This window comes from Triturus cristatus, chromosome 10 (assembly GCF_964204655.1).
Source record: "Triturus cristatus chromosome 10, aTriCri1.1, whole genome shotgun sequence".
Taxonomy (NCBI): Eukaryota; Metazoa; Chordata; class Amphibia; order Caudata; family Salamandridae; genus Triturus; species Triturus cristatus.
The window spans coordinates 328,023,277-328,038,779 of record NC_140593.1 but is presented as its reverse complement, the minus strand read 5'-3'; the positions used below and the strand labels follow the sequence as shown (position 1 = coordinate 328,038,779).

The 15,503-nt window shown below is 44.4% G+C and overlaps 1 protein-coding gene across 1 annotated transcript in view; it reads left to right on the top strand.

The window, feature by feature from the left end:
- The window catches only part of HYCC1 (hyccin PI4KA lipid kinase complex subunit 1), a 410,819-nt gene that overhangs the window by 150,270 nt on the left and 245,046 nt on the right, over nt 1-15,503 (top strand). Inside the window, exon 3 of the mRNA XM_085631524.1 lies at nt 128-229. Within this exon, the coding sequence (XP_085487650.1) occupies nt 128-229 (102 nt within the window). The remainder of the gene's footprint in view (nt 1-127; nt 230-15,503) is intronic.

Genomic DNA, 15,503 nt, shown 5'->3' with positions numbered 1-15,503 from the left:
CTTGTAGTGTGTGTTCAAGTGCTGAACGTGATCTCATTCAGTCTGAAAGTACACTTTTGGAATATTAATATAAACATCACATTATGTACTGGAACCCTCAGCTGTTTCGTCTGTTTGTCTGTTTCAGACACTTCCGGAGGCATCCGTCGGAAATTACGCTTCAAGTCTGAAGGAGAGGAGTGCTCTGGTGTCTGCTTTGTACAGAGTCATCCAAGAGCCACAGAGTGAGGTGGGTGGCTGCACCACAACTTCCTTTTTCTTCTGGGCTGACTTTATCATTAAGTAGCTGTAAACATTCATTTTCCTCCAATGGCAGAGGTTTCAATAAGGTTGTGGTTCAACTATAATTTAGGTACAGCAATAACAATTAATTCAGTAAGTATCCAGGACTTGTGACGCAGAGTCCCCATTAAGAAATTACAAGGGCCTGGCTGGCCATCATCCAAACACTCTGGCATGCTGCAGTGTACAATTATGGCAAATAGCACACTTTAACAATCTGGAACATTCAGATGTGGGCCAGAATCAATGTATACTCACTTCGAGGTGTATATATATTTAGGCAAAGTACCGCACATTACTGTTAATGGATGTGCCTTTGTTGAACTGACAGGCTTTTGCTGTATGTACAATGGAACCAATTAATATACTTTGCAGCAACAAATGTAGCTCTAAACCAAACATTTGTAGATAATTATGTAGGAATTTAACAGAACAAAACATATGCAATATTCAATTAAGGAAAATACATTACAAATGCACGTTGTATAATAAATGCAAAATGAAAATCTGTGTACTGTGTTCTGCATAACTCTATTTGATGAAACAAAGTTTTAAGTGAGTTAAGATGAAAGCCTGTGTGAGGTTTTGTACAGCACATGAAGGCATTTTTCCCCACTCTTCTCATTTTCTGTGCTACCAGGTTTTTGATTGTGTTCTTTGCACCTGCTCCCAATCTTTGGCTCCCGAAGTCCAACCATCTTTTAGAGAAAATGCTTATGAAACCTTCATCTTTTCCTGATTTTTCTACCTAGCTACTCGTTCCTCCTTCAACCCCATTGTGTAATTAGGACACCTCTTCAGCTTTGCCTCTACAGCTGTCTGATCCGTATGTCTCGCCTCTCGGTTCACAGCTGCACCCTCAACCCCTCATTTATCGGCTTTTGGGTCCCACACGTCTGGTTGGATCCCTGCACTCTGCGGTGTGGACCTTCACTGCTTATGGTGTTTCTTCTTGCCTCAATTGTACCTTTCTCTTTATGTGCAACTTGTTTCACTCGCCCCTCACTTTGGTGGCTTGTTCCTGCGCAGGAGTCCATTCTTCGGGAAGGGACACCTTCTTCCCTTGTTTCTTTTCACCTCTGTAACACCAGGTTTCATATATTAGCAATTCAGGAATGATAGAGAGGAATCGTTTGATTAGCGTTTGTACTTTGGTTCTGATGGTTTGATCTAAGAGCCTAAATTGCTTCAGGAAATCCTGGGGAGCACCTTTAATCCCCCGCCAAACTGCTGCAGTCTTTTCCAACCGAACAAAGTTTTTGTCTAAAGATTGGAGAATATTTCTGACCCGGGATATATGTGCTTTGAGATGAGTGTGAGCCTTAGAGGTTATCAACCAATTCTTGTTGTCTTAGTTTAGTACCTTCATTACTTTCCCTCTTCTGCAAAGTAAGAAAATTGATACTTGGATTTCTTATCCTTCCCATTTTAGTGTTTCCTTTGTTTTGTTTTTTGCTTTGTGTACAGTTTGTCCCCGTCTGTGATAGGCTTTGTTCTTTTCCAAATTAAACCATTGTTTAACAATGTTCTTAAGGTGCTAAGTTTAAAGACAAGTCTAAAATGTATTTTTCAAAAAGTGTTTTTATCCAACCTTAACAAAGGAATACATGCCAAGGGGCTTCTTGATATGATCGTTGCCCATCTTTGTTTATGGTGTCTGCGTGCAGTGCATGTGTTAGTCACATTGTCCAGCATCTTATCAATCAGAAAGGGACTTCTGTCTCAAATAAACATATTATTGAAATGTCACTCTCAGAGGCCTATCCTAAATGGAGAGCTTGCGTGGTGCCCCCTAGTTGATGTGGGCCGTACTGGGAGATAAGCTTTTTTACAGCGTTGGGCATAAAATGCTCTGAAACACTCTTTCCACGTTTCTAGTTGTGAGACTGTCCAAGTTGCCTGTTGTGAAGGAGAAATTATAAAAATGTAAAAGTATTACTTCTAATGATGGTAACATGATACATATCAGCTTCTTGAACTTTTCAGGTGTGACCCTCCCCTTTCACTTTAGTGAAACATTGCCTTTGTCTCTCCAAGATTGAGAAGCAGTTGTGTTTTTTTGTAATACTTCTTAACATGCGTATGCATGCAACCAAGAATTTTGGCAGGACCAACATTTTGGGTGCCGTGTGTTTCTCGTATGTGATCTGGTGTTACCTGTGTAGGGGTAAACAATGTGCCTTCCCACTGGAAGGTATATCCCAATTAGCACTCCTCTGATAGCTTCAAACTTTAAAGACACGTAGTCAAGTGTAACTGTTCAATTACGACTGTTTTATTGACAGAGTAGTAAATTCAAACTGTTTCCTCAGTGAAATCGTTATATTATTAATTCACTCCACTTGTACATTTCAATGTTGGTAACATTGTATTTGGGTCACAGGATTAAATCACAGGGTTAAATCCCAATGCATTTCGGGTCCTGCCCTTCCTCAGGGGCTACGCCCTATAAACAGAAATACAACCACTTAATAATATCTGAGCCAGAATGCTCCAAAAAGTGAAAAACTAAACACGAATATGCCAAGAACCATGCGAACATTAGTCATGCCGTGTGAGCCACTCCGTGTAGCATGCGTTTGATATCTGATCTACTAGGTGTGCATAGATTAAAAATAGCGCTATAAACAGTAGAGTGCCCGAAAACATGCCGCGGTGAAAAGGTTGAAAAAATGGTGTAGAGATAAAGATCTGATTTTCGAAAAGGGTTATCATTGCGTGTTTAACCGTCTACATGCAGCGAAAGTGGGGCGCGAGCGCTCGTTTATAAAAACAAAATAAAGATCAACAAAGTTCAACTACCGTGACGCGTTACTCTACTAAAATGGTGCAAAGTGCATGGACACTGAGGAAACAGTTTGAATTTACTACTGTGTCAATAAAACAGTCGTAATTGAACAGTTACACTTGACTACGTGTCTTTAAAGTTTGAAGCTATCAGAGGAGTGCTAATTGGGATATACCTTCCAGTGGGAAGGCACATTGTTTATAGTATACGTTACATCCCTTTGATCAGGGGAGAGGATCCCACAGCACCCTAAGAATATTATGAGACAGTAAGCTGACTATCGAGACCTAACAAGGAGTGCGACCGACCTTCAATTTCATTCATTTTCTCTTGATCACAACGTGTCTGCACCCAATAATAAAATGTCATACGAAGACATTGCTAATATTACTGGCAACAAAGCCGATACATTTGGATTTACCAATGAGGATACAAATCTGATATATTCTCTTATTCAGGAGCCAGAATGCATCTCCACCAGCACAGGATCTATACAATCCAACATAAAACAATTACTATTTGCCGCTAAAAGGGAAATCAACCGGAGGTTGCATGCCAGCACATTGATACGCTACCACAAAGTCCAAAGAATACCAAGAGGCTTAAGAATACCATTAAAATCAACACTTTGCAAGAACAATGCACGGTTTACAGAACGATGGTATGGGATTCTTAACAAATGCTCATTAGATCTAATTTTACTGATTATCGAGGAGCTTTCAAAAGCATTAGAAGAACTTGAAAAAGAAGTCGCTCAACTTAAACAGGAAATAAGTGACAAATTGTCTGTGGATGATTGGCAAAAGACTTTAGAGGATATCAATATCCAACTAGAGAAACACACAACGGAAATAAACGAGAGGAAATTACGCAAATTCAAACGAGATACCGTAGACTACAAGTTAGGGGAAGTTTACAGCTGGGCAGAAGAATATGCAATGCGTAGACAACGACGACAATTTGGTAACCGATTCACTGATGACACATCATCGTCTGATGATTCCCAACAGAGAGCACAACCTAATCGACAAACCAAAGACGCCACATCAAGCAACCTGAATATCAACCAAGAGAGACGACCAACTACATCCAGAAATGGGGGTACAACATCTTCAACTACTATTCCTTTTTTAGGAAGAAGCCAAGTCCCACCCGGCGATCCAGGCGGACAAAACACCATACCGATTGCCAAATCAACCAGGAGCCAGAAAACCTAGTGATCAATATTTCTACAACCAAGTTATCCAACTTTAAAACAAAAACACTACAGAAAGGCATGTCATACGTAACTACGTATCAAAGCAATGAATTAGAGACACAAGTTAGTTTGTTCAGATTCATGAGGAACTTACGTCTTAAACATTTCTTTAAGAATGTGAGCACATTCATTGAACCAGTCAATCAAGGTACCCTTATGGATCTCAAGCCAGACAGCACATTTCAAGCACCTGTGAGTCACAAAATATTGGATACCTTTGAAACAATTGTACGGAAAGAACTTCATGACATATTCAAATCGAAAACATCGAAAGCCAGTAACTTGACTATCAAGGAAAGAACCGCAATCTCTAAACTTGCCAACAATAAAGCAATTACATGCTGTAAAGCTGACAAAGGTGGAGCATTAATGGTTTTGAATAACTCATTGTACGAAAACAGTGTTGATGTACACGTTTCAGATGACAAAGTATACATGCGATTACTTTCTGACCCCACTTCAGCCTTTAAACAAGTACTGACATCCATCATTGACAAAGCTTTACAACTCGGAACTATCAACGAGAGAGATAAAAAATTCCTCATCAAGCAAAATCCCAGTATACCTTATTTGTACATGATACCGAAAATTCACAAGAACTTACAACACCCCCCATTTAGACCAATTGTAAGTACTCGGAATTCCATTCACGAACCGATAGAAAAATACATTGATCGGCATCTTCAACCACTAGTACGACAAATGACTACATATGTCCAGGACACAACCGACTTTTTAATAAAGTTGGACACAATCAAATTGGCAGAAAACATTGAATACATTCTATGCACCATGGATGTACAGGCATTATATACTTCAATTCCACCCAATTCAGGGCTTCAGGCACTTGAATACTTTCTCTTAAGGAGCGATAAAGAGATCAACTTGAATGTATTCTTAATGGAATTAATGCACTTTACGCTATACCATAGCTATTTCACATGGAATGATCAATTTTACACTCAACTGAACGGAACTTCAATGGGCGATTGCGCAGCTCCTGCGTATGCAAATTTGTTCATGCACCATTTCGAACTTAACCACATTCTCTCTCAAAAAAAGTGGACGGACAACACCGTAATATTCACAAGATACATTGATGACATCTTTCTTATCTGGAAAGGCGCAGAAGAAGAACTACTGGAAGTAATACAAGAGTTGAACATGGTTAATGACCGCATCCAGTTTACTCACACCATTGGCAAACAAAGTATCTCTTTTCTAGACGTGGAAGTGATGATAACGGATCATACCTTGGTAACTTCAGTATACATCAAAAATACAGACAGAAACAATCTGTTACACTTTTCAAGCTTCCATCAAATGAGTTTAAAACAACATTTACCATACTCTCAATTACTCAGAATCAAGAGAATATCATCTACTGAGGAACTGTACCAGGTAAATAAAGAGAAGCTGTTGAAGAAATTCAAACAAAGAGCATACCCAGATACAGTGTTACGCCAAGCGAGTGAAAGAGCTAACAAAAAGAGCAGACAAGAACTACTTTCTGTGAGTGATTTGGGAATACGACATGAACAAAATGAATTTGTAACAAAATATTCAACCAAAAGCCAAAAATCAAACAAACAATCAAAAAATATTGGCCAATGCTACATGCAGAAACGGAGTTCAATGGTATTTTTGATCAAAGTCCTATATTTGCATACCAACGTACAATGAACTTGCAACAACTGTTGAAACACAATAATGAAACAACAGAAGATGTACATAAGGGCACCATTCCCTGTTTGAACTGTGGAAGTTGTAATAACATTATTAAAGGCACAACAGTGACACACCCAACTCAGGGTACTTCCATTAAATTACGAGTTACAGCGACCTGTGATTCCAGTTTTGTGGTATACCTTCTCAAGTGCCCGTGTGGACTCATCTATGTGGGCAAAACAGAACGAAAGATGAAAATTCGCATGACAGAACATAAGAGTAACATTAGATTAAATAATCCAAAATCAGTCATAGCTACACACTTTAACAAATCCAGACATAACATCAGTCAACTACGTTTCCTAATTCTGGAACAAATCCAACCACGAAGTGGTCGTGATAACAAAAAATTTCTTTTGCAAAGAGAATTGTTTTGGATTTTTAAATTGAACTCGTTACATCCAACAGGTTTGAATGATCGGGTGGAGTACAGTTGTTATTTGTAAATTGATGATGACATTATTCAGTATCATAGTGCTGGAACGACAACCGAGGCATAATCATTGGTTGATTAGATTAACATTATTTTAATTTTAGTTTAGATTCATGTTTCACATCCTGTTTAACGATCCTATTATTTTTGTATTATTTGCCTTATCAGTATTATTCAGGTATACGTTATAACCATGATCTGATTATTTTCATGTCGATATGTGTAGTATATCACCAGTTGAGCATTTCCAAGTATAAGTCTTTCTTCAACATCTATTAGTTGCGATTACGCTCGTTTCTTTATTTACTTCCGGGGCTTTACGGTATCACTTCCCCCTTCACTGAATAAGGTATGAGGGATAATAATGGCCGACAGGCGAGTTAAACCAGGTATGTCACTATTTTAAACTGGTAGTTTTGTGTCCATGCACTTTGCACCATTTTAGTAGAGTAACGCGTCACGGTAGTTGAACTTTGTTGATCTTTATTTTGTTTTTATAAACGAGCGCTCGCGCCCCACTTTCGCTGCATGTAGACGGTTAAACACGCAATGATAACCCTTTTCGAAAATCAGATCTTTATCGCTACACCATTTTTTCAACCTTTTCACCGCGGCATGTTTTCGGGCACTCTACTGTTTATAGCGCTATTTTTAATCTATGCACCCCTAGTAGATCAGATATCAAACGCATGCTACACGGAGTGGCTCACACGGCATGATTAATGTTCGCATGGTTCTTGGCATATTCGTGTTTAGTTTTTCACTTTTTGGAGCATTCTGGCTCAGATATTATTAAGTGGTTGTATTTCTGTTTATAGGGCGTAGCCCCTGAGGAAGGGCAGGCCCCGAAATGCATTGGGATTTAACCCTGTGATTTAATCCTGTGACCCAAATACGATGTTACCAAGATTGAAATGTACAAGTGGAGTGAATTAATAATATAACGATTTCACTGAGGAAACAGTTTAAATTTACTACTGTGTCAATAAAACAGTCGTAATTGAACAGTTACACTTGACTACGTGTCTTTAAAGTTTGAAGCTATCAGATGAGTGCTAATTGGGATATACCTTCCAGTGGGAAGGCACATTGTTTATAGTATACGTTACATCCCTTTGATCAGGGGAGAGGATCCCACAGCACCCTAAGAATATTATGAGACAGTAAGCTGACTATCGAGACCTAACAAGGAGTGCAACCGACATTCAATTTCATTTCTTTCACCTGTGTAGGGGTGACATAAATTTGTTCCTCCAGCGATTCGGCACCACCTTGGCTAAGGATGTTTTAGGTTGTGCTCAGGGGCCTTAAATATCAGTTGTGCAGTAGGCACAGTGGCACCGGGCCTCAGGGGTTAGTGGGGCCCCTGCACCCAAATTGTGGTTTTATTTTGCAGCCCCACTGGTGTCACAGCTCCCATTTTCCTTGCCAAACGAGTCATGCTCACTCTCCCTTTTTTCCATGTAGGCTGCATGCAGCCTACATGGAGAAAATGGCCTCCGCATAGACGCCTTTGCAGTCGGCGTCCCAATCAATCACAGCGCCGCCATTGCAGCGTTGTGATTGGCTTAGGGGAGGGGAGGGAGGCTGCCTGCTTCCTGCGGAGGCAGGAAAGCAGGAGCAGACACAGCTGTGAAGGCAAGTGTTATTTAAACAATTTTTTTTACATTTAAATCCCTCTCCCCGCGTGACCCCCCCTTCCCTCGTGACCACTCGCCCGTACCCCCACTCCACGCCCGGCCCCCACCCGTGAGCCATGCCGGCCGCAACTGGTTTAGGTATGTGGGGGAGCAGATGAGTACTTCCTCTAATGTCATGAGTGTCAAAGGCAATGTGATGTAATTTCCTCTTACCTCATTGTGGGTATCAGAGGGCCTGTAATGACACCGTTTGTACCTCTGTCGTTTTGGTGACTCGTTGTGCTTGCATGTGCAATCCATGCACCCTGCCGGGAAGGGAAGAGCCTGCAACACTTGAGATGTATTACACCAGACAAACAATCCACACCCATGTGAAAAGCAATAAACAATGTAAAGGACTATTTGTAAAAAGCTTCCTCAAATTCATATATCTCTCTGCAGATGATCACATTTTTCCGAGATTGGTGAAGAAAGCTGCTCTCCTCTAGGACTACCAGTGACCCACAGAGCAGAAAACCAACCCTTCCCTGTGGGGAGCCCTTGAGTTGCAGATTACCCAACCTTGGGACAAAGCAAAAAAAATGGTGTTTTCCCCGATTAGTGAAATCTGCGAGAAAAGGAGGTAATAGTGTCTGTCTCTTGTGAAGCATCCATCAGGGCAAACAAGCTGTACTTAAAATCATCAACAGCAAGACACCCCCTGAGTCTGTCTGCACCCCTTCCTCTGAGAAACTCCAGATGTCGTTCTCGTTTCACATTTATGAAACTGGCGCACGCATCGATAGCGCTCCGTCGAAGCCCATGTCAAGTTACCCGGGACAACTCCTTTCACCATATACTTTCATGTAGCAGTCTGGGCCATGCACACCTCCAGCGAGTCCACACCTGTGCTCGTTGCAGCTGTTGAAGTGGGCGAGCCGAGCCAGAGCCGAGCCAAGGGTCTGGCTTGGCTCTTAGTGCCCGTGCACGAGCTGAGCCCAGAAAATGTTTTCGATGTAAATCATACGGTAAACATATTAAATATGATAGTCTCTTCACAATTCCAAAAAGATGATTTATTTTCAATGTGCAAGCTTTGACATTAATATGTCACATTGTAACACTGTACTTAGAGTACTTATCAAAAGTAATATATTTTAAACATGAAGTTGGAACCATTCCTGCCCCCATCCCCGCAATGGCGACAGTGTCATTAGTGAACCAAGAGGCCAGACAGTTTTCATGTGTAATCTGTATATGGCCAGGTTATTATAGAGCAATTTTATAATCTGATAAATCAGACACAGTTGGTTTCTGTGCAGCTGCTGTTCTGAACTCATATATTTAAGTTCTTCCATACGCAAATATGAAGAAACCAAAGTGTTGGTTAAATAAAACATTTGCCTGAGATCACACAATTTATGCGGGGGAGCCACAATTTATCCAGGTTTTCTGGTTTCGCTTTTTACAGATCATCCACTAAATGTGTATCTATTTGTCCCTTCTTGTAAAGTTAATCTTTGTTTTTACCTCTGTGTGCATTTTTCTGCCCCTTTTTTATAGCGCGAGATCAACTGTTCGTCGCAATTGGAGTGCTTTAGGCGAACACCAGCTACATAGTGACCACACCGTCATCCGCTCCACTCAACACGCATGCACAGACGTCACCCAAGGATTACACTGACACTTTCATTGTGGGTGAAGAACTGCTGCAGGTTTATTTCATACAACATAAGTATGACGATAAGTGGGTTATCTTACGGGCGATCCAGGGCAAGCAGCCCCTCGCTGCTCCGACCGCCTGGCGAGCCAGCACGCACGGTGGGTCGATGCCCGGTAGTGCGGCACATATTTTCAGATCATCCACTGGATCACGTGATCTGTTTACTACTCCCGCCCCTTTTGACAGGGGCGGAGCGTGTTGTGGCACACCCCTGGTTGGTCAGGCCCCCCAACCGCCCGAAGGACTAACGGGGCGCCGTCGCGGTCTTCCCAGAACCTCCTTCGGCTCCCGGACCTTGGCTCGGGCACCCTTACTGTGCCTGACAGGGGTACCTTTACTGTACCGCCTGTCGCAGAGGTACCCTTACTGTACCCTTCTGCCTCCAGATCGCCCTGTAACTCCGCCTGCAACGCAAGGAAAAACATTAAAACATTACAATAGCGCGCTGCCTCCGCTGCGCGGGGTAAGCGGAAAGGGTGGGAATTCGCGTGGCCAGGAGGAGCGGCGCAGGAAGCAGAGGCAGAACTGAGGGGGTGAGGCGCCTAAAAGGGGGGGTCTAGCCTCGCCCACCCTATTGGCACGCCTCCCTAAGGCAAACCCATTGGGGGCCTCCCCTCCCCGAGGCCTCGCTACGAGGCGAAGCAGGGGGGGGGGGGAGGCTCCGACGGGCGGACACTAGAAGGCTGCCCTGCTGATTTCCCTCTGCGTGGGACGCGGGCAGCGGCATAGTGACCACACCGTCATCCGCTCCACTCAACACGCATGCACAGACGTCACCCAAGGATTACACTGACACTTTCATTGTGGGTGAAGAACTGCTGCAGGTTTATTTCTTACAACATAAGTATGACGATAAGTGGGTTATCTTACGGGCGATCCAGGGCAAGCAGCCCCTCGCTGCTCCGCCCGCCTGGCGAGTCAGCACGCACGGTGGGTCGATGCCCGGCAGTGCGGCACATATTTTCAGATCATCCACTGGATCACGTGATCTGTTTACTACTCCCGCCCCTTTTGACAGGGGCGGAGCGTGTTGTGGCACACCCCCAGTTGGTCAGGCCCCCCAACCGCCCGAAGGACTAACGGGGCGCCGTCGCGGTCTTCCCAGAACCTCCTTCGGCTCCCGGACCTTGGCTCGGGCACCCTTACTGTGCCTGTCAGGGGTACCCTTACTGTACCGCCTGTCGCAGAGGTACCCTTACTGTACCCTTCTGCCTCCAGATCGCCCTGTAACTCCGCCACAGCTCTGGGGAGGCTTCCGTCGCTGCCAGAGCCCCCCTTTCTCCCTTCGCTGTTATAGGTGCCCTGCCCCTGCGAGCCAGCTTTTAGTGGGCTAAATTATGGGTCCTGTTCTGTAACCCGTAAATGACGGCATTAATTTGCAACATTACTCAGAAGCCCAGGGCAGACTAACAAAGGATGTCTTTTGGCCCCACTGCCGATCAGCTTAGACGTGAATGGTGTTCCTAACTTTCTTAGCGATGCCACTGCAGATCTTCCTAACGTAATTATGGGAAGATCTGGCACCTACATATGGAGCCAGAATTGAACCATAGCTGAAATGCTTCATTCCATCACTTCCCTTCATATCGTAGCACGAAGAAAGTTTAATTTCCACTTTGTCTACAAAGGTGATGTATTGATAACTCCCGATAAAGCCAATGTGACTGACTGAGCTGCCGAAGAATGCATCTCTCAGCTCGAGGACCCAAATTTGTGAACGTTTCCCAACTCCCTGGCTCCAGGAAAGGCTGAGCGAGAAGAGCAACACCTAAATCTGTTTCTCAGGCTGGAAAATATGGCATTGGTGAACTAGGCGTTTATGGACCTGCAATCCTGTTAAGAATTTTCAATTGGCCAAATATGGGGCCTTCCTGGCTTAGAATTGTGTTCCCAACAGCTATAGCACAATAAGCAGGGTGAAGGTATCGTGTGAGTCCACCGCTTTCCCTACGTATATAAACACAAGCTGACATCACGGGTATCTAATGAGGGGAAGGGCCCTTAAAGCTGTGAGCATCAGCAAGTATGGGGGCAACAGCCTCTGTCTATGTGCTCTCACCCAGCACACGGGAAACATATGCTCACTGTCCCTGGCTGCTTCATGTCACTGTCTCTGAATGGTTACTGCTACAAACCTTAGCTGGTGACAGCATTGTTGGCAAGTGATTCGCTGAGACGATCCCACCTTCCTACAGCATGCCAGTCCAAATAAATGAACAATCGATAAAACTGCTAACTCTGCCATGCTTACCTTTTTGGCCATTGACTCCCTACTGTCAAATGTCAGTGGAAGGCAGCACATCTCTGGTCATGCTCATTTCAGAAGGTGTTAAGCCCTTCCCATTACTAGAAAGTTTAAGTGCAAAATTCAAGAGGTATGGTCGCTCTCTGCTCTCTCAATTACTACCATGTAGATGAGGGCCTGCCATTCTGGGGTATCAGGTTGAAGTATGCACAGGTAATTGACACTCATTCTGGGGTGTCTGGTTGAAGTATGCACAGGTAATTGACACTCTCCCACGTGCAGTGCTGTGAAACGTTTGAAGTAGTTCATCAAATTCAGCCAGCCCCCCCCCCCTAGGTGGAGGCTTGCACTCCCAAACTTCTGCTAGTGTAAAACCCGGTCACACCTCCAGTGCAGTAGAATTTAGTAATTCACGACACTGACAACCCCAGGGGCCTGATACTGGGCTGTGTATATGCGGCCCAATATCACCATGAACAATTAGCTTGGAGTGGATGGGTGTTAACCTAGACTGGCTGAAGGCAGAACCTTTGACAATCACTCCTGACAAGATGTGCCAACGCAGGTAGAATACAGAGTTATCGAGCCCGCCTTACTTCCTTTCCCAGTTCGACACAGGTCGAAGAAGATGCCCCTTCCAGAAAGGTCATGGCCTTATCCCTGAAGCCTATCCATACAGCATTCTACCGGAAATCTACAGTATTGCTTTGTAAAGCTTTTTCTGGTTCCACAGTTAATTATGTTCGATATGCTCTCCCTCAGTTTGAACAAAAATCTTAGCTAATCGTACGCCTGCCTAATTCCCAGGGCTGGCTGGCTAATGCTTTACGCCTGGAATTGCCCTACCAAATGTGGCCTTGCACTGGAACTTAACTCGGTTGTCTCTACTTTCCTTTTAGATCTAGAAACGCCCCCCGTGCTCCTGCGCTTACCAAATGGACCCGCTCCTTAGTTTCCAGCACACAATGCACTTAAATGTCATCTGGCCCTGGTGCCTATCAAACAACAGTGACAGCCTCCGTCACCTTCCTACAATACATAAACAAGGAGATTGTCCCACCTTGCCCCCAACTCACGCGCGTACCCGGGAGTAGATGCCCGTCTCCCGGCCCTGGCACCGCTCAGCCCACTCGGTCCCCGTGGACCTCTGGCGGGCAGCCGGAATACGGCTGGGGAGGGTGGGGGCTTGCTGTGTGAAGAAGAGTGACCCCAAGGGAAAACTGCCTCTTAGGGGTGAGACCTAGGGGAAAAGACCTGCCTTGGGTCAGCTCACTGCCACTTCTCCAGCGCTAAACCGGACAAGCCCGCTACCGGTCCGGGTAAGGCTGCCCCCGCCAGGCGAGGTCAACCTGGTGTCTCGCCCCGAGGAGCAGAGATGGGGGGCACACTCACCGCACTATCTTGCAGCTCCCGGACCCAAGCTAAGGACATCTCCAGACGGCGTGTTCAAAAGGCGACAATTCGCGTGGCCAGGAGGAGCGGCGCAGGAAGCAGAGGCAGAACTGAGGGGGTGAGGCGCCTAAAAGGGGGGGGGGTCTAGCCTCGCCCACCCTATTGGCACGCCTCCCTAAGGCAAACCCATTGGGGGCCTCCCCTCCCGAGGCGCGGCCTCGCTACGAGGCGAAGCAGGGGGGGGGGGGGGGGTGAGGCTCCGACGGGCGGCCACTAGAAGGCTGCCCTGCTGATGTCCCTCTGCGTGTGACGCGGGCAGCAGCATTACACAAGGGCATATTAATTTGTTAGGTACAAGGAGAGAAACGTGATTTTGACCACAATCATGGGATGTTGAGCCAAGCCGAGGCTTGAACCTTGTTCTCCAGTTACAAAGTCGGCAACTCCAGCCCTTATGCTACATTCGGGGTAGAGCTTAGGTGGTAGGCAGAAGCCACGTGAAAGCTCGGCTCGTTATAGGTTTGAGGTTTCAACAGGGCCTCAAGCTGAGCTAGAGCCAGACTCCAGGCTCGAACCTGGGTCGAGCTTTCGGTGGCTCGCCCACCTCAGTGCAGCAACTGATGACATCATCACGCATTCTTACACAACCATGGTAGAAGTCCGTGTACACCCCAGGACCAGCGTTACGTGCTTTGGTGCCGCTCACAGGGAGCAGAGGCATTACAACCCTTGATTTACGCAGTAAGAACGTGCACACCTTATTTCGTGCACACTCACTAAATAGAAAAAAAATATTACACTTCAATCAAGGCTGCTTTAAAATATGCGTTTGAAATGACAAACTACACAATAATTAATAAATGTAAACAGAGGTGACTGATTGTTGACAACATTGACGTTTGTTCCTACCCTTTTTGGACGGTGTGAATGGAAACCTGCCCAGTTGATGCCAAGCAGCCTTTAGAGGTAGAGTTAAATCCTATTTACTCGTTTTACGTGCTTCTTTTGTTAGTACTTGGCAAACACTTTACAGCTCTGACAAAAGATGGCATGCTTGAGCCTCAAGGGCACAGAAGATTTGTATAAATCGCTGTTCCTGTGCTGTTCTGAATATCTGACGAAGACGTCTCAACGGTTTGAAATTGCAGCTGCCAACAGGTGTGTGGGAATGCCCAAATTTGACTTCGGAACTGTGCACCGGTTTCTTACGAGCAGACCTTGCATTGCTGGTTCTCTTTTCTGGCTACTGTTCTGTTTTGGTTCTGCCCTTCAGTTCTTACAGATAATGTTTTCCCATTTTTTGTTTTGCAGTTACTTCTAACTTTTTTTAATTCTTGTCCTTTAAGAAATGAGGCAAAAATGGACGCCATGTTTTCCTTCCCACCATGTCTAAAGTCTTACCCAGTTATTTACATTTGCGAGCAGACCTTGCATTGCTGGTTCTCTTTTCTGGCTACTGTTCTGTTTTGGTTCTGCCCTTCAGTTCTTACAGATAATGTTTTCCCATTTTTTGTTTTGCAGTTACTTCTAACTTTTTTTAATTCTTGTCCTTTAAGAAATGAGGCAAAAATGGACGCCATGTTTTCCTTCCCACCATGTCTAAAGTCTTACCCAGTTATTTACATTTGCGAGCCCTTCCACATTCTTATTGGAAAGAAGATTAAGACAGATTTATGTCACATATAGTCCTGTGTTTATGTAATTACTGCTAGCTAGTGGTTTGACTGCAATGGCAAATAGGATTGGCTGGAGTGGGCATAACTGTCTTATTCCTCTTTTTATTTGAATTTGTATGTGAAGAGTATTGTTGATGGAACTTGAGCGCTAGGTTCTACGTATAACAAATTTGATCAATTTTAGGAAGTCCTTTCCTATTCCAGTTCTCTCCAGAACAGCAAACAAATAGTGATATTCAATTGAATCGAACAAATCACTATAAAACAGCGACTGCTTCAATTTCTGAGTATAGCTGGTAAGGGATAGCGAACAGTCAGGATCCTTCCCCAGAATTATATGGGCCGTTTTGTTGACCAGT